The following is a 17,366-nucleotide window of genomic DNA, read 5'->3' as shown; positions in this document are numbered from 1 at the left end:
GCTTCCATCCATGCTCCACCTGCATCCCATGCCATTTCTGTCTGTCGCCATGTCCTGTGTGCCCCACGGGAGGGGGGGGCCACATAGCCCCGCTCTGCCAGGAGGAGGACAGCTCTGCTTGCAGTGGGGGGAGAGGAGAGCTTGCTGGGGGGCTGGGCTGGAGTGTCCCGAGTGTCCCTAGAGGGGCTGGGTGAGGGCCCAGCTGCTCTGTGCGCTGGGAGAGCTGGCCTGGGGGAGAGCAGAGTGGTCTGGTCTGGAGCCTGCTGGGGACAGGGGACCGTGCGTTTTGGTCTCCCGTGCCCAGCTCTAATGCACCTGTGTCTCTTCTCTTCCAGTCTCGGAAGGGCGCGGACCCGGAGCGCGACAAGAAGGTGCCGGAGTGTAAAGCGGACAGTATTGGCAGCGGGCGGGCCATTCCCATGAAGCAGGTTCGATGCTCCCCCTTCGCCCCGCTGCGAGAGCAGGGTCCAGGGAGTGTGGGCTGGGGCACCTCTGCTCAGCACGCAGCGCGAGCCCACTGAGGGCTGCTTGGTGCCCCTGTGCCCCGGGGGGCTGCCGGGTCCAGCAGCCAGCGTGGTGCTGGGGGTGCTGGTGTGGACCCCGTGCCGTGTGTGGGTGGGGGGCTGCTGGGGGGGCTGCAGCGGGGGCTGCTGGGGGCTGTGGCAGGGCACTGCTGTGGAGCTGCGGCGGCGGCTGCAGAGCGGTTCCAGCAGATGGCATCCATGCCCCATGCCCGCTGCAGCCCCCGCTGCAGCCTCTCTCTGCTCCTTTCCTGCTTCTCTCCTCTGCTGTTCTTTCCACTCCTACTCCTGCTCCTGGCAGGACAGGAAGGGAGTTCCTCTCCTCATGGGCTACTGCAGAAAGCTGTGAGCACAGTGCCCACACCGTGAACTGTTGGGAATCTAAGGGAGGCACTGCTTCCTCCAGCAACAGCGCATTCTGCTCCTGCCTCCGGGCTTCCAGGGAAGCTTGAACTGCCCGGAGTCGACCCAGAGTGTTGCCTGCCCTTGTGTCCGTCACTGGCAAGCAGCGACAGATGATGTCCAAGCGGTGTGGATTGGCTGGGTGGTGTTTCCACCAGGATTTCCTTGCATTACAGGAAAGACTGATCCATACGCTGCGTGGCAGTGCCCGGTTGTGCTCCTGCCTTGCATGTTGTGCCCCCGTTGTGGATCCATTTTCCCCCGACAGTCCCTGCTGGCCTCTCTGTGCTCCATGTGCCCCCAGCACTGCCAGGGCTGAGCTGCACAGACCCAGTTGTGTCTCTGCATTGCAGGAGTGCTGGGACGTGAGGCAGGAGAGTAGAGTCTACGTCCCCACCAGGTTCTGACTGCCTAGTACCATTCCATGCTGAGATTCCGTGGGAAAGGACTCAGTGAGGCCAGGCTAGCTGAGGAGTGGAGTGATGGGTCAGAAGAGAGAGACCCTGCTCACTGCTGGAGCTGCCAGAGCTCCTGCCCTTCCCCGCCCATGGAGTAATCCTGCGGCAGGTTTGTGCAGGGCCGTTGGTGCCCCAGGCAGGGGGATGTGCTGTGAAAGGAGGGTGGTGCTGGGAAGGCAGCGTTGGGAGGATCGGCTCTGGGGCCAGAGGGAGCAGTGACAGGAGAAGCAATGCCAGGGTGGGGGCTGTGGGATCTCACACATGGGGGCTCTGCTCCTGAGGTGCCTGAGTTTGGCACAGCCCCATCAGGAAGAGGCAGCCCAGCTGTGTGCGGGGCCATGCCCTCCCCTGCAGCACAGGGCCTGTTGGCGTGCAGTGGGCCGCTGTTTGTGGTGGGTCATTGTTGGTGTGTGTGGGTCACTGGCCTGAGGTGGGTTGCTGATTGCGGTGGGTCGCTGGTTTGCAGTGGCAGTGCCCATGTGCTCTGGTTTGGGGTCAGCCCAACCTGGGCAGCAGGGGAAGTGGCGGGTGGCTGTTCTGTGGTGAGATAGAGGAGGCTGAGAGTAGAGCAGCTGGGGCCCTCAGTGAGACCTGACTCGATTCCCCAGAACCTGCTGCTGCCTGCCAGAGGGCTGGTCCTGGGAGGGTCCCTGCCCCCCCTTCCTCCCTCCCTTCCCTCCCTGACAGCCTTTTGTGCCTGGACGTTTGGGTTCCTTTTTCCAGCATCTCCCTCCACTCGGTAGGGCAGGATGATCTGCTCCTGTGTCTCCATGCTGCTGACAGGGCCCGTCCTTGCCTGATCTGCCAGAGGCTGTGTTGGTTTAGTGGGATTAAGTCATTCTGTGCTGTAGGCAAGGCAGTGCTGTTCCTGTGTGAAATGGGGAGAACTGGAGGCCCAGGTCTGCAAACACAACCTGTACATCCTTTCTGGGCTTTGCAAGGAGGAGGAGATGCCAAACTGCTGCCTGGTTCAGGACTAAGTGGAGGGACCAGTTCATGGCACAGCAGCTCACAAGGAGAGCCTGGAGCAAAGAGTTTCCATGGGAGACCCAGATCCATGCTGGCTTCAGGACTGGTGCCTCCTGTAGCCAGAGTTGCAAGAGGTGATTTCACAGAGATCCTGGCAGTGTTCTTACAGGAACATGCATGGGGGGGAAGTGGTGTTGGACATGTGGACACTAGCTTATGCCAGCAGATAGCCACATGTGGCTTGTGGAGAAGGGGTTGTCAGGGGGTCCAGAGTGAGGTTAGCGCTGCAGTTTGGCACATTGGTGCCATGGCCCTACACCACAAGGAGTGATGGCTTGGTACCACCAATGGGGAAAGGAGCTCCCAGGATTTGTAGCTTTGTATCACAAAGACTCAGGACAGGGGACGGTCACTTTGGTCTCTGGTATGGACCTGCCCCTTCTGGAAGATGGTGGAGGTCTCATTGCTGTCTCTGCAGGGCAGTGGGAGAGTGGGGCCTTTAGTTTGACTGCCCAGTGGTCCTGCCCAGCCATTAGAGCAGAGAAACTGGTGGGTTTGGAGCTGTGAGTGGCAAATGTGCAGGATCTCCTGCCTGGCCAGCATTGCACTGTTCACTTCCCTTGGCATGAGCACTGCTGGGCTGGCATGTTTGGTGCTGTGGCTACTGGCAGCTTGCCTCGGGAGCATTTGGATTCCTCTGCTTGAAAGAACGAGGCTGGTCTGTGCTTAGATTGCCAACCAACGGCTGAAGGCAGCGAGTGCTGTGGGGCAGCAGGCTCCCCCATGACTGCAGTCACTGTGATCCACAGTCCTTTCCTGGTCTCTATGAGGACACAACAAGCTTTGGGAAGCACTGGCAGCCCTCCTCAGCATGCAAGGCCTGGGCTTTGCATGGAGCCAGGAAGCAGGAGGCTGGGCTGGGTGCTGCAGAAAGGAGAAACATTGAGGAGACTTGGCTGAGGAGTGATGCGTGTTGCTACTACAGGGTGCTTAGTTGTTGCTTGTCTCCACCTTCTCCAGCACGGCACCTCTGGGTGACGTGATCTGTCTCCCTCATGCACATCTGGAAAAGATGGAGCTCCCCAAGGGGATAGGAGAGACTGTGGGTGTTGGGGCCTCCCACACCTGGGACAGTACCTATGCACCCTCCAGCCTCTGCCAGGGCTGCTCTGTGCCAGGGACTCAGGGTCCCACAGTGTCCTTCTGATGACGGTCCTGCAAGGCTGGAAGAGTTCCCTCATAGCTGGATGCTTGTCTCTGAGAAGTGGGTTAATTAGGCCGGGAGACGAAGCTTCCTCAGCTGTTTGTTACCAGGAATGAGCTCCTAATTGCACATCCACCAGATCTTTCTGGCAAGGCCGCATGGAGCGCGCTGGCAGCCTGGGGGTCCCCTGGCCCCTGGCCTGGCTCTGCTCGGGCCGTGCACTCCAGCAGGGCCCAAGGCGGGTGACTCCTCCTTCTTGGGAGCTGGGATCATGCTGGGAGCTTAGATTACATTTAAATTGCCATTTGCATTTTCCAATCAATACGCGACTTCACAATTAAGTTTGGTGTTAAAATTCTTAGCAAAAAGTGAGTGGAAGGGAGATTTGTGGAGTAAACGAGTCCTCTGGGGGCCATCGCTGCTCCCTGCTTCATTACGCTGCATATTGCTGCTGCTGCTTTTACTGTGCACCAGCACAGCCCAACGCAGCACAGAGCCGGGCATGGCCCACGGAATGCCGGGAAGGGGATAAAGAGTGGGGAGAGGAAGAGGGTCGGGCTCTTCTGCCATTTGTCTCTGTCACCGCCTTCCCTTTGTGTGTGACATGGGAAGAAACTTGTGGAAGAGTTATTTCCTGTAAGTCTTCCCACACGGTGCAGAGGGAGGTTGAGGAGCACCTGTGTGCGCCGGCACAGGGGTCTCGGAGCCGCAAGGAGCCTGGCTGGGAGGCTCATGGGGAGCGGGCACAGGAGCATGGGTGGGCCACGGCCTCAGCCATGGGTTGTTCCCGCTTTTGGACTCCTTTTCCTTCTGGCCTGCAAAAAGGGGCTGTAGTTCTGGGTCCTCCTTTCCAGCTTGGAGTTTGATTGTGCTTCAGTTTGCCAAGTTGCAGGTTTGAGGCTGACCTAACTGCAACCAAACTGATCTCTGCAGGCAGCATGTGTTTGGGGCAGGCTGGGAGTGCTGGAGTAGGTGTTTCATAGCATCAAGGTGCATCAGGTTGAAGACACATTGAGGAGAGGAGCTGTTCTGCAGGATGTGTGGGCAGGTCAGGCTGTGGAACTGAGCCGGGTTTAAAGCCAGAAGAGGGATCATCATGCCCAGGAGGGATCTTCATGCCCAGAAGAAATCTCTGTGTCCAGAAAGAGTTGTCACACTCAGAAGCCAGAGAATTCCACACAGTTACTTTGAGTTAGATCTGTAACCTCAGTGTGGTCTAGAGCAGATTTGTTTTGAGAGATACCGAACAGATGTTCTAAATCACAGAGAATTCACCAGTTACCTGGGTGAGCTGGTGGATGTTAAACTGGCTTTGTATGGGAGGAGGAACGATCATTTCCATACAGAGTGTGGGAAATATGTGGCCCAGCTGTGGTGTCAGAGAGGACAATTTTGGGTAGGTCCAGAGTCAGGGTGCTGAGGAAACTGCTAGCTGCATGTGGGAGGACGGCACACAGGACCAGGCAGATGTCCTGCCCCTGGCACAGCATGGCTGCCACCTTATCTGAGAGGTGCAGGGACATCAGGATCCCATCTCCAGTGGGGAGGACCATTGTCCATCACTGCAGGTTTTGTGAAGAGGTTGGAGTGACATGGTACGGCTGAGCCTGTCCAGGGAGGGAGGGGTGAGGTGACCTGCCAGCACTCCTCCAGCTCTACTTTGCTGTGACAGTATCACAGATGGGAGTTTACTCTGTCTGCCCTGTCTCACCCCACAAGCGCTGCCAGACTGAGGCACCTTTCCCACAGAGCACTGGGAACTTGGGAACTGCTCAGTGATGGCACATCAGCCCAAGAGCTCACACATGCGCTGCGCCCACCCACTCCCTGTGCAGGACCAGCCCTGACAGCCCACTGCAGGGTCCTGCCACCTGGCCCCTGAGCAGGACTGTGCCTGCTGTCCTCAGCAGCTCAGTTTGCCCAGTGAGGAGGCAGTTGGGGTTAAGGACCAGTCACTGCACTTATTTACACCATGCAGTTGCCACATTACTTTTAGGTTTTCTGGTTTTATGTTTTCTTGGAGTTTATTTGAGCAAGACATTGATGAACTAGTCTGAGTCAGATGCAGGTTGGCTGGACCTCTGTAAGTCCTTCTGTTGGACACAGGTTTGCCATTTACAACCACACTCATTCTCAGACATGGATATGTTTTGTGAGCTTGCACTTGACTAGTTCTCATTCCATCCATTACTGGCTCTATGGACTTTGTACAGCTGGTGTTTAAGGGCATTGCTGCTCAGTTAAAGACCTGACAGAAAGCTAAAAGCATTTGTCAGCACAGTCACTCCTGCCATCAGATACTGTGTTTTACCCAAGGTAGAACCAGGCCTCTCTAATGTCCTGTTTGCACTGGCTGACACTGGCTGCTCTCCTCTCCTCTTGTTCTTCGCTGATCACTCTTTGCCATAGCTTTTCCATAGATTTGCTTGGTGTGAGCATCCAGCCATGATTCCAAGGGTCGTTGCTTGTCCCCTGGCAGAACTTGGCAGAGCAGGAGCTGTCGGTCAGCTGCCACATTCCGTGCCATGTTCCCATCAGCAACTTCTGACTACTACTGAGTGAGTTCTTCAGCTCATTTCCTTTGAGCTCTTGAGGGCAAGGTATCAGATCCTGGCAAGGGATTCGATCCTGACAAGGGAGGGATCTGATCCTGCCCACACACAGCTTTGCCCTAGCCACTCTGTTTTGCTGCCTCGTCCCTGCACGTGCAGGAGGCAAATCCTTTTCCCACTGTGTGCTGCCTGAGCACCGAGCTGGAGTGGTCATGGGGCACTTCTGCCTGTTCTGCACCATTTATTGCTGATTTCACGGTCACGTCTGGCAGCGTTGTCCCCCTGCATGTGCCAAGCCCCACCACTTTGTGCTGGGCCTTTGCACCATGCAGGCACAGCAGCTCAGTCTCCCGGCACTGGGATGGGGCCCCCAAATATGCCGAGGCTGGCAGGGCTGAGACTTTCTGCCCAGGTTTTTGAGGAGGGGCTGGCCTGGGGCCCAGATTTTTGCCACATTAGGAACAGGCAGTCTGGGTGTCTGTCCAGACAGCACTTTCGGAGGGCCGAGGCCCAACAGTTGGTAGATCCAGCTTTTTCCCAGACTCATTCCTACTTTTGTCCCCCCATGCTGTCCTTCCCTCCCTGCCAACAGAATGCTTGATGTCCTCTCCCTGCTCCAGAGCCCTTGCACCTGGTGTCTTGCCCCAGCTTCCTTCTCCCTCTCCACTTCTGTCCTTACCTGGTACATGATGAGTTGCTGCTGGAGGCAGATTTCCTGAGGAGGCAGAAATGGATGGGGAGAGGATGAGGAAGGTCCGTGCTCTGAGCCTTGGTTCAGATCAATGGAGTTAGTTCTGGGTTACCCTGGGAAGAGGGAGTGCAGCACATGCGAGTGCAATCATTTCCTGGCCCTGGGAGCGTGTTGTGCCAGAGACAACAGGGTGGGTCTCATGTAAAATACTGATGAGAAAAGGGGATCACCCTAACTCAACTGCCCAGGACCTGCACTCCTTCCTGCGACGTGTCCCTACTGTATTTGACAGCTCTCAGGATCACAAGCAGGCGAGACAATGTGCATCCCTTGGGAGACCTGTATTTGGAGTGTGGTTTCTCAATCGGCCCCTGCTTGTCCTCAGTTTTCCCTGCCTTGACTATGCCTCTGTGCTTTGGGTGGTGGGAGAAGGTCTGGGAGCAATCTGTGTCCGTGGTAGTGAGGTTGGCTCCTGCCCTGTGTGGGCACTGCCCTTCGGCATTTCTCAGAAGGAGTGGTTTGGGACACCAAGGGATGTGATGGGTCCCTCAGAGGACCTGGACATTGGCACTGACTTGTGGAGATCCTTATCCCTGAAAGGGAGGGGGCTGTCTGCGGGGACTGAGGGGTTGGTGAGGAAAGGGTGCAGCCCAGGGAAAAGCTGTGGGAAAGCAGACCTAGAAGATGTTTTCTTGAGTCTGCTCATCGTTTCTTCTCAAAGACCAGTCTCCAAGGGGCAGTGCTGGAGCAGAGCGTGAGGTGCCTGGACCAAACACCATCTGAGACTCTTGACTCCTCTCTTTTAGGGCATTCTCCTCAAACGCAGCGGCAAGTCCCTCAATAAGGAGTGGAAGAAGAAGTACGTGACGCTGTGTGACAATGGGGTCCTCACCTACCACCCCAGCCTGCACGTGAGTACTGGGTTGAGTGGAGGAGCTGGGTGGGACAGAGCAGTGTCCTTCACGCTGTGGCTGCTGCTGCAGGTGCTCTTGCAGCAGCCATCATGGCAGAGAGGGGCTGGGGAGGAGTTTGGTAGCAGATGGAAGTTCTGGGCTCTGCCCTGTGCAGGAGTTCAGTGTTGGCCACCTCCAAGGCAGCATTTTCAGCAAACCTGGTTTTTACCAGGGTCTGGAGGAGACTCTCTCTCCTGCAGGCTGTTTGTTCAGTGCTAGGCTGGTGGAAACACGCTCTGTGCAGGAGTACACTGGGGAGCTACAGTTCTCTCCTGTTTACCTGCTCAGTCCATTAAAGTGGGGCCTATGCTGCAGCCGGATGAGGAGCAGGCAGAGAGCTCTTTGCAGCTATATCTGATGGTGCCATTTGGGTGTGGAATAATTTTCCTGGCTGCTAGGTGTTGGGTAATGGAGATGAGGTGCCTGTGCGGAGCCTGCCAAGCTGAGCTGCCGTCGGTGCAGCTCTGATACTTCTCGCTGCTTGGCTCAGGCATGCAGCTGCCGCCCCATCCATCTCTGTCGCCTCCCCACTGTGGGGCTAATGGCTTCTTCCCTATTCCCTCTTGAGCACAGTTTGCTGCTGCGGCAGCAGCCACGGACAGACACACCTGTGACACAGGCCCAGCACCTCTGCCCAGGATGTACTGCCACAGGACAGACAGACAGGCAGTGGCTGGGGGGCACAGGGTGGTTGAGGGGGCTGCAAGGAGAAGAACAAGTTGCTGCAGCTCTTGTGAATATTCCCAGGCCCTCAGTCTGTCCCCAATCTCCTCAGATGTGTGGTATTGGAGTGCCCCGAGCCTCAGAGTCTTTCTCCTCATTGCTAACTCTGCACCCTCACTCCAGGGTTTGCCATGCTGAGTTATCCAGCTCTGGAGCCCCTGGACCCTCCTGTCCTTGAACTGGAGACCCAGCCATTGCATTTCCTTTCTCTAATTTGTTGGAGCTTTTTCTTGTAGTCCTCAATCCCGATACTATGCTGTGGTCTGCAGTTCTCTAACTTTGTAACCCCCGTTTTTTTGGAGCCCCAAATCAGGAGGGAGTGGCTGCTGCTGCCATCTCTGCGTGTGTGCTCACCTGTGCATATGGCTTTATCATATTTCCACCATGGACTGTTGTTACCATCAGCTGTAGAGGCAAAGCAATTTCTGGGCTGTTGTTTAGCCACTCTCAGACGCTGCTGCTGCCACACACCAGGTTTCTCTCCTTTTTTCACCATTCCTTCCTCAGAGGGTGATCGAGACTGATGCCACTCCCTTTCCTTCCTGCACGTCAGTGTTTCATTTCATTACTGCGTTGCCCTGAGAAAAATCTGGTTTGCTTCCAGCTGGTGCCACTGGTGATCCACAGCCCGTTGCTGAGGGTGGTATGCGCTGGGCCTCTCCTGCCCAGTTTCCACGGGGAGCTCTGAACCTTGCACCTGAGATAGCAGCTGTATCGCCTGATGTGTTTACCTACAGCGAGGGTGGATTACACGTGGGCACAGAGCGTGGGGCTGCCCAGCCTGTCTGCTGCAAGGCTGGGGTTCTGCGTGCTCCCCGTGGCATCGCCTGCCTAAGAACTGGGGAACGGACCCTGGCACCTGCCTGCGTGCCCCATTGTGTACTGCAGTTTTGGCAGCATGCTGGTGGGATCAGAAAAGCCTCTCTGCCTCCCTTCCCCCCCGGTGCCTGGTGTACGACCTGCTTGGAAGGGATAGATGCAGGGACAAGCAGAAGGAAGAGGTAGTCCAGAGGAGGATGTCCTGTTGTATCTGCTCCTCCCCACCTTCCAGAGTGAATCAGGAGGTGCTGTGGTGGATTTGGGCCCTGTGGGCAAGGCAAAGCTCCCATGTCCTTTCACAGGATGACACAAGCAGAGCACGTTAGGGTTGGAACAAACCTGTGCTCCCGAGGATGGGCACATACTCTGCTACCACTTCAGCATGGCAGCAGAGCCCAGGCTGGCTGGTGAGGGGAGCTGTGGGCTGGAACAAACCACAGAGTGTCAGCCAAGGGGATGTGCAGCATCCAGTTCTTGCTATGGGAAGACCCAGCTTCTTCCCTGTGTGTGCTGCCATGTATCTGGGGGATGGCAGAATTCTGGGTGCAGCAAAGGGGTCCCTGGGGGCAGGCTGAGCCTTGCAGAAAGAGAGTCTTCCCTGTCCATCAGGATGTTCAGTGCCCCAGGGCATTTTTGTGCTCTTTCTCTGTCCCAGTGGCTGTTCCTTGGCATGAGTCAGGGCAGTTCCTGGCTTGTCTTCTCTTCCACCTCTGTTGCATTCTCTCCCTGTCCCTCCTGGGATGGGTGTCAGGACCCCAGAGGTCAACAGCCCTAATTTCTTTCTCCTCCAGTGCGCATCTGGCCAGGATGTGTCTATGCCCCATTGGATGGAGGTCAGGGCCTGGCTCTGGCAGTGCTGATTTTACCAAGCAAAGCTTCCTGGTGGAGCTCTTCATCTGTTTTTGGGAGTTCATCACTCAAGCCTATTTCTGAGTCTGGATCGTGGCACCTCCAGCCCAACTTGAAAGTTTCCTCAGCAGGAGTCACACGTAAACTCCAGGTTTGCAGTCACAGGCTGGTGAAGCGTGTGCTGGTGAGCTGGCCCTGGCCCTGGAATTGCTTTCCTGATGGAAACAAATCTGTCTTGACCACCAGCCCAGACTCATGCTTGGGAACGGTGGGGCAGTCGGTGAGTTCCTGCCCTGAGGTGCCACCTCTGCCTCTGCACCAGAGCCGTTGGTGGTTTCAGGGGCAAGCGGGATGCCTGGAACTGGAGGCAGGAGTGCTGGGGGCCTGATCCCTGGATTCAGAGGGCTTTCCTTGTTGCATCTATATTTTTACCTTTCTGTGAGTGTGTTCAGTGACAGGAAAAGAGCAAGTTGTGTGAAGAGCCTGGTGCAGTTTCCCATCACTTCCCCAAAGCCTTGGAGAGAATTCTGCTGCGGGAAGGTGCGTGGCTGAGCCCAGGCTCGCCGGCCTCACTGCACAGAACCAGGGAAGCAGCTCCCATTTTGCAGCCAGTGGAGCCATTCACACAATCACCTTCTGTTAATTCTATCTGCAACATCAATTAAATTGTTTGTAGAAACTAATTGAATGTGGCTTAATCACACATCTTAATAGCTTTCCACGCTTTGAACTCGTTGTTAATTCCAGTAATAAAATGAAATGAGAGAACTGGCTGGGTAATTAGCGAGGAGGCTTGGGAAGAAATTGCTGTTTTATGGTGGGTAATAAAAGCCGAGCGCCAGTGACCGCTCGCTCCGGCAGGCAGCCGGCGACCGCGGCAGTTGTGCTGAGTGAGGGAAAATCCTCCAGCCCCTCTGAGGGTCCCTGCCCAGGGCTGTCACCAGGTCTGCACCCAGCTGGGAGCAACTTGGTGTGGTGTTTGCTTAGGTTGGTGGTCTCAGAGTCACCCAGGGCACTGGATGGTGAGTGCCAAGGGCTGAGGCCAGGCTGCCTGGCCCCTGGGAGCATAGGAGGGTGTGCTGTGAGGACAGGATGCCTGCATGGGGGTCAGTGGGGAGAAAGGAGTTCAGACCAGGGCGTGAAGGTGCCGTTGGGAGACTACGACCCTTGCAAATAGTCACCTGAGAGCACAGAGCATGGCCTGTGCAGGCCCTCTCACCTGGTTTTGGGTCCAGGATGAGAGGATTGTTGCTCCTGAACTGAGCTTGTTCATGTCTTTATCTTCTTGGATATGGAAGCAGACAGGGACCATCTCTGAGTTAATCTTTTTGGTGACCTCCTTATGAACTGGAGTAAACCCAAGCTCCCTGCAGCAGCCACAAGCTTGCCCTGGACAGCTTCCTCTCCTGATGGCAGCACAGGGATGGTGTCCCCACCTCCCTGTTCTCCCAGAGCCTTGAGTTCCAGTGTTGGTCCCTGCTCCCTCAGGATCTGACCAGCAGTTCCCTTCTCTAACGCCGATTGGGTCTTCCCCTTCTGAAGGCACAAGCCTGAGGAGGAGTTGGCCTCAACAGAGAGGGCTGGGGAAGAACCATGGTGTCCCATGGAGCGGGGAGGGATGGGAGGCACAGGAAGGGACACAATGCTCGGGAGAGATTGGAAGTCTGCATCCTCATTCTGACTGAAAGCTGAGATGCTCTTGGGAGACAGGGCAGAGTGATAGTTACAGTCTGCACATGGGGTTTTGGTTGTATAATAAATTGTGTACCAGAGGAAATGGTGGAAGCACCAAGTTTTGAATAATAGGAAGTTCTGCAAGTGAATGAGCAAGGGAGTTACCTGAGTTCTGTTGCTTTGGGTTTTTCTTATCCCAGCTGAGACCTGAGAGGGAATTTCTAGGTGTCCCATTGCTTATACTGATATGATAGGATATTTATTATATTATTAGCTGTTGCAGTTGAGTGCTGAGATTAAACAAGGGATGATAGGGAGGAGGAACTGCTGGCCACCTGTGTGCCCTTTGGCTCCATCTGATCTCTGATCCCTAGCCATGCTTTCCCAAATGGGCTTGTCCTGGCATCTGACTGGGCTTAGTGCTGATCCTGAGCATGGGGGAGCTGAGCGTGTGTGGCTGGGGCAGGGCTGATCTCCACCCTTGTACCTCTCTGCTCCAGGACTACATGCAGAACGTCCATGGGAAGGAGATTGATCTGCTGAGAACTACGGTGAAGGTTCCGGGCAAGCGGCTCCCCAGGGCCACGACGGCAGCAGCGCCCAGCGCCAGCCCCAAAGCCAACGGGCTGGCCAAGGAGCGGAGCAGCTCCCAGCTGGCAGGAGGCACAGGTAAGAGCTGGTGTGGGTGGCACAGAGCCAGAGGCCGTCCCTCCTGCAATGCGTCTGCAGCCCTGGGCTTTGCTGAGCTGAGAACAGAACCCCTTCTGACGTGTCCTGCTTTTACCACCCTCGGGGAGTCCCTTCGGTGGCCCTTAGCATTTCTGTGCAGGTCCCAGGTAAGCTGCTGGTAGGATTTTGTGCTGGTTGGTGTCCAGGACAGAAGAATGTCAAAGGGTTTAACTGGCAGTGTGAATCCCTGAGGAATTTCCTCACCCCGAGGAAAGTGTTGAGGCTGGTGAGCTGCTACTCATGGTGGAAGCTGCTGCTTCATAAATCAAAGGAAATCCCAACTAGGGTGGCTCTTGGTTCCTGACTGTTTCTTTCTGGTTTTGGCACCCTATTTCCTCCTCACTTTCCCCTGGAGAAATGGTGAAGATCTAGTTTGGGATCATCACTCTCTGTGCATGCTGAAGAGGGGCAGTTGCCCCAGAGTATGGTGAGGCGAGGCTGGCTGCCCCCCAGCCTCTCACAGAGTTCCTGCCATGCTCCTCCTTGCTGCTGCTGCCAGAGGAGGTTCTCACCCTGCCTGGGGAAACTGTTGAACTTGGGGCCTTCCTGCCCACATTTCCCAGGGCCTTCGCTGTGTCCTTGGGGCTGGTGTCCTTGGCCAGGGTGGGCAGTTTCCACCTGCCTTCTTCCCAGCTAGCAGTTGGCACAGTCTGGTGCACAGGTTATGGAAAACACTCTGTTTGGGATGCTGAGGGAGTGCTGGTGGTGCTGCTGATCACAGAAATCCTTCCAAATCCAGTACTGCCACTGAGGGTGAGCTTGGGCTGGCACATCCCCATCTTGTTCGTTCCTGCTCTGTCCCGTGGTCGGGGTGCTGTCAGCACCGTGCTTCAGAGTGTCCCGGGGCTGAGGGGAGGTGGGATGCAGCTGGGGTGAGTGTGCAGTCCTTGGCATCGCACACACATGCACACACACACACGGGGAATGAGGCACAGTAACATCTCTGCTCACATGGTGCCAAGGAGGACATAATGAGCCCTCCCAAACCCAAACTGCTGTTCCTGTCAAGTCAGAAGTCGTCTGTGGATAAACCGTCTGTTCTGACCAGGGCTGCGAGCTCTGCCTGTTCCTTGCCATGGCTCTCCCCTGTACACTGACACTCTTTCACCACCACCCACGCTCAGTGTGCCCCAGCGTGGGGACAGTTCCTGATTCTGGACAGGGACACTTCTCTGCCTGCATGTCAGAGGTGCCTTGTCTGAGCTCTGACTTAGCAGAGATATCAGAGCTGCGGGAAGGATTCAAACCACAGGGGAGCTTATGCTGATGTCAAACCAACTGCTCACGTAACCCCATATCCTACTTCCAGCAGTCCTCTAGTGCTGTTGGGCTCGCAGGAGCGGGTTGGGATGTGCCTGGATTACTGATGACTCCTGCTGGAAAACCAGTGCCAAGGAGTGAGTACGGCAGGAGACCTTTCAGTCGGGGCGACAGAGCTGGAGCAGACACAGTGCGTGGGGGCTGGACTTGGAGCAGTTTACACGGGAGAGGAGATGCGGTGTCCCAGCAGGGGGGAAATGAATGTTGGAAAAGTTTATCTGGAGAGCAGTTGGACTTAGCGCTGCCTGAAACCTTTAGAATGAGACCAGTTTTCTTTTCACAAGACGTGCTCTGGTCCAGCTTGTGGGTGTTGCTGTGTGTGTCTGCAGGGGGTGGGACCTACGATGGTCCTTCCCATGTAGGGTCTGTGGATTTGGGATCCCCTGCTGGCTGTCTGCCCTTGGACCCTTGAGCAGAGCAGTGCTGTGGGTGTGTCCATGCAGGGCTCAGCACTAGGACAACAGCTTTAAGCACATGTTGTGTGTCTTGTCTTGGTTCAGGCTGTGTCTGCAGTGTCAGGAAGGTTTTCCTTCTGGTACACAATCAGTAAAGGCTTTTTTTAGGAATTTTTTCATCTCGCTCTGATGCCTCCAAGCCCAATAGCAGTGGATGCAGTCACAAAATGCACTGATGGGACACAAACCCTCTGAGGTGATGTGCTCTTATTCCTGAGCAATGCCCAGGGCTGGATTTGGGGCTGATGGAGAATATGCCTGGCTTCAAATTAGCAGCGACCTCCCAGTTGTGCCGCCTTTGGGGCTGTGGATGAGACTGTTACTGGATCCACTGGGTATCTCTCATCTGACACGTGTTTCGGGGACTGGAGAGGAAGCACTTCAAAGTCTGCACTTCTTTGCCAGTCACAAGTTAATCTTCAGAGGACACGAAGTGTGAAGACATAGGGGATTTGCTGTCTTGCCCCAGGAGTCTCTGGGCAAAACCAGATGGCTGGTGATTAGAGTTCAGAGCAAGTGTCTGTGGTTCCTCTGTGACCTGAGTTCTGCAAAGGTGAGTGTGCTGGCTGATGTCCACCGCACGCACAGTCCTTACCTGGGGTGAGGAAAGACCAGGGACAGAGGGGAGAAGAAGAAAAAAGAAGTCTCACCTTGCCCTGTATGTGGATGAAATACTTGGCTGCGGTGCTCTGGTGAGGATTCAAAATAACTCCAAAGCAGGTATAGACAGCTTCAAGCTAAATACAGTAGGAATGAGGTAGGGACTTGTGTTTGTGAAACCAGTGGGGGCTCTGAGCTCAGTCATGATTGTGCCAGTATTTAAAGCATTCAAGAAGGCAACTTTACTATAGTTAAACTTGGGTTTATTTTAGGTTGGATGAGTTCCTGTTGTCCAGAGGAGGCCATGGAAATGCTCCAAGGGCTGGAGCCCCTCTCCTGTGGAGATAGGCTGAGAGAGCTGGAGGTGTTAACCTGGAGAAGAGAAGGCTCTGGGGAAGGCCTTGGAGCCCTTCCAGTGCTTGAAGCTGGAGAGGGACTTTGGACAAGGGCCTGGAGTGACAGGACAAGGGGGAATGATGTTATACTGAAGGAGGGGAGGTTTATTTTGGATATTAGGAAGTTCTTCCCTGTGAGGGTGGTGAGGCCCTGGCACAGGGTGCCCCGAGAAGCTGTGGCTGCCCCATTGCTGGAAGTGTCCTAGGCCAGTTCAGACAAGACACTGGCTGGAGCAACCTGGTCTACTGGATGGTGTCCCTGCCCATGAGGAGATGGAACTACAGTGGTTGGGCTGGAGAGGGCAGGAGAGGGATGAGCCAGAGCTCACAGGTGCTGTGGCCTGAAGGCAGGTGTTCACTAGAGGTGTGGCACTGCTGGGTCAGGTGTCTCCTTCAAATCCCTGCTGCTCCTCTTCCCGCTGGAATGTTGCTTCTCTTGCCCTCTTCCTCACAGTCCCCCAGGTGCATCCTTGCTATGGTTCATCAGGCTCACCTACCCTTGTGCTGTGCTGCATCGCATGTTTCTGGCTCGAGGAACGAGGGCAGCTCGTATCAAAGTGCAGATGGGATGAAAAGGGACTTCAGTGGGAGGACAGATGGTGGCACAACAGACACAGTCAGCACAAGAGCCTAGCCTCAGCCCAGCTGAGCCCTGGGTTCTTGCTTCGCAGAGGTTTGTAGGGACCTGCTCCAAAGTGTTAGCAAAGGGGAGACGGGCAGGGAGGTACTGGAACCGTGACACCTTTGCAGGTTCATACATGGCACATACCACAGCCGTGCGTGGAGCACGCGAGCTGGCACTGCATCGCAGCTCAGTGGTGTCAGAGGATGCTGAGGAGAGCTGAACACTAGGAAGCCTGCCTTGGAGTGGGAAGTGAAGAGAAGTGAAGGAGGAGGCTGCAGCAATGCGGAGATGGTTGTGGTTGCAGGCAGCGATTGGAGGTGTTTCCAGCAGCAGACAGAGATGGGACTGAAGGAAACAAACGTGGGGGAGCCAGAGCACAGAGTGAAGGGAGCAGGCTAAAGGGGAAAGTTCTGCTCCACTCTGGGGGGCTCATGGGGGATTCTCCAGCTTGCTGAGGACCATGAGTCTTCCATGGGGTGTGCTGCTGAGCGGATGGCAGCCACGTCCTCAGCGCAGGCGACGCTGAGCAGGCCGGGCCAGTTGGACTTGGCACGGAGGTGTGAGCTCGAGCTCTGGACGGTTTTAGGTGGGGGCTGCCGCTGGTCAGTTCCCTTCAGCCCGAGGAACAGTCTGCATGGTCTGGCACGTGTGTCGGGGCCAGTGCCAGTGTGAGTCCTCCTGCTTCTGCAGCATCACCCCTGCATCTCCTCCAGGGAAAGCATTTTCCAGAGTGTGTGTTGGTGGGAGGCACTGCTTGGCATGCAGGGCTTGGTTGATGCTCCTGTTTGCTCTGAAGTGACGAGGGTCCAGCTGTCCCTGGGCCGAGTTCTGTGTGCTGGCACCGACTCTTGGCTCCGCAGCACAGGCCGGGGAGCCCTCGGTGCACTGAGTGTGGCAGCGCACCTGTCCCGGAGCTTCTGTGCCGGGCGGGGTGCTGGGAGGGAGCCTGTGCTGGCCTCAGCCCCTCCAAACGTCGGGATGGCAGGGGATGGTGCTGGGTCTTCAGGCAGCTCGGGATCTTTGCTGGGTTCATGGTGACGCCTGACAGCTCTGTTGTGGCTTCTGGAGCCGATGGCCGGGAGCGTTTGCACAAGGCAGGCGGATGGAGAGCGTGGTGCCGGTGCCGGGCGAGCACCGCGGTGGCAGGGTCCCCCCCCGCCAGGCCCATGCCCCCCGATGCTCTGCCTCTGCAGAGTGAGGGATTGGCTCCCCCAGGCCGGGGTTGCTGAGCCTGCTGTGATCATGTCACGTCGGGCTCCGTCGATGTTAACATCTCATTATCTTTGTTACTGTAATTACATTATCCGCTGCTTTATGCAGAATTATTCTCCGAGGACTAATTGATGGATCCATGTTTAATTCATTAATCATTAGCATCAAATTCGACAATTACAGTGCACACTGATTGTGGAATTTCAAATGTAATG

At 55.9% G+C, this 17,366-nt stretch overlaps 1 protein-coding gene across 2 annotated transcripts in view; it reads left to right on the top strand.

Moving 5' to 3' along the window:
- The window catches only part of AGAP3 (ArfGAP with GTPase domain, ankyrin repeat and PH domain 3), a gene marked incomplete at its 5' end in the record, with an annotated part of 110,618 nt that overhangs the window by 62,134 nt on the left and 31,118 nt on the right, over positions 1-17,366 (top strand). For both annotated transcript variants that reach the window (XM_082302644.1, XM_082302643.1), the window contains 3 exons: positions 336-428; positions 7,604-7,708; positions 12,316-12,484. In XM_082302644.1, the coding sequence (XP_082158770.1) occupies positions 336-428; positions 7,604-7,708; positions 12,316-12,484 (367 nt within the window). The remainder of the gene's footprint in view (positions 1-335; positions 429-7,603; positions 7,709-12,315; positions 12,485-17,366) is intronic.

Source organism: Coloeus monedula (assembly GCF_965178545.1).
Source record: "Coloeus monedula genome assembly, chromosome: 1".
NCBI lineage: Eukaryota > Metazoa > Chordata > Aves > Passeriformes > Corvidae > Coloeus > Coloeus monedula.
The sequence above is the reverse complement of the archived record's forward strand: the minus strand, read 5'-3'. Positions and strand labels throughout refer to the sequence as shown.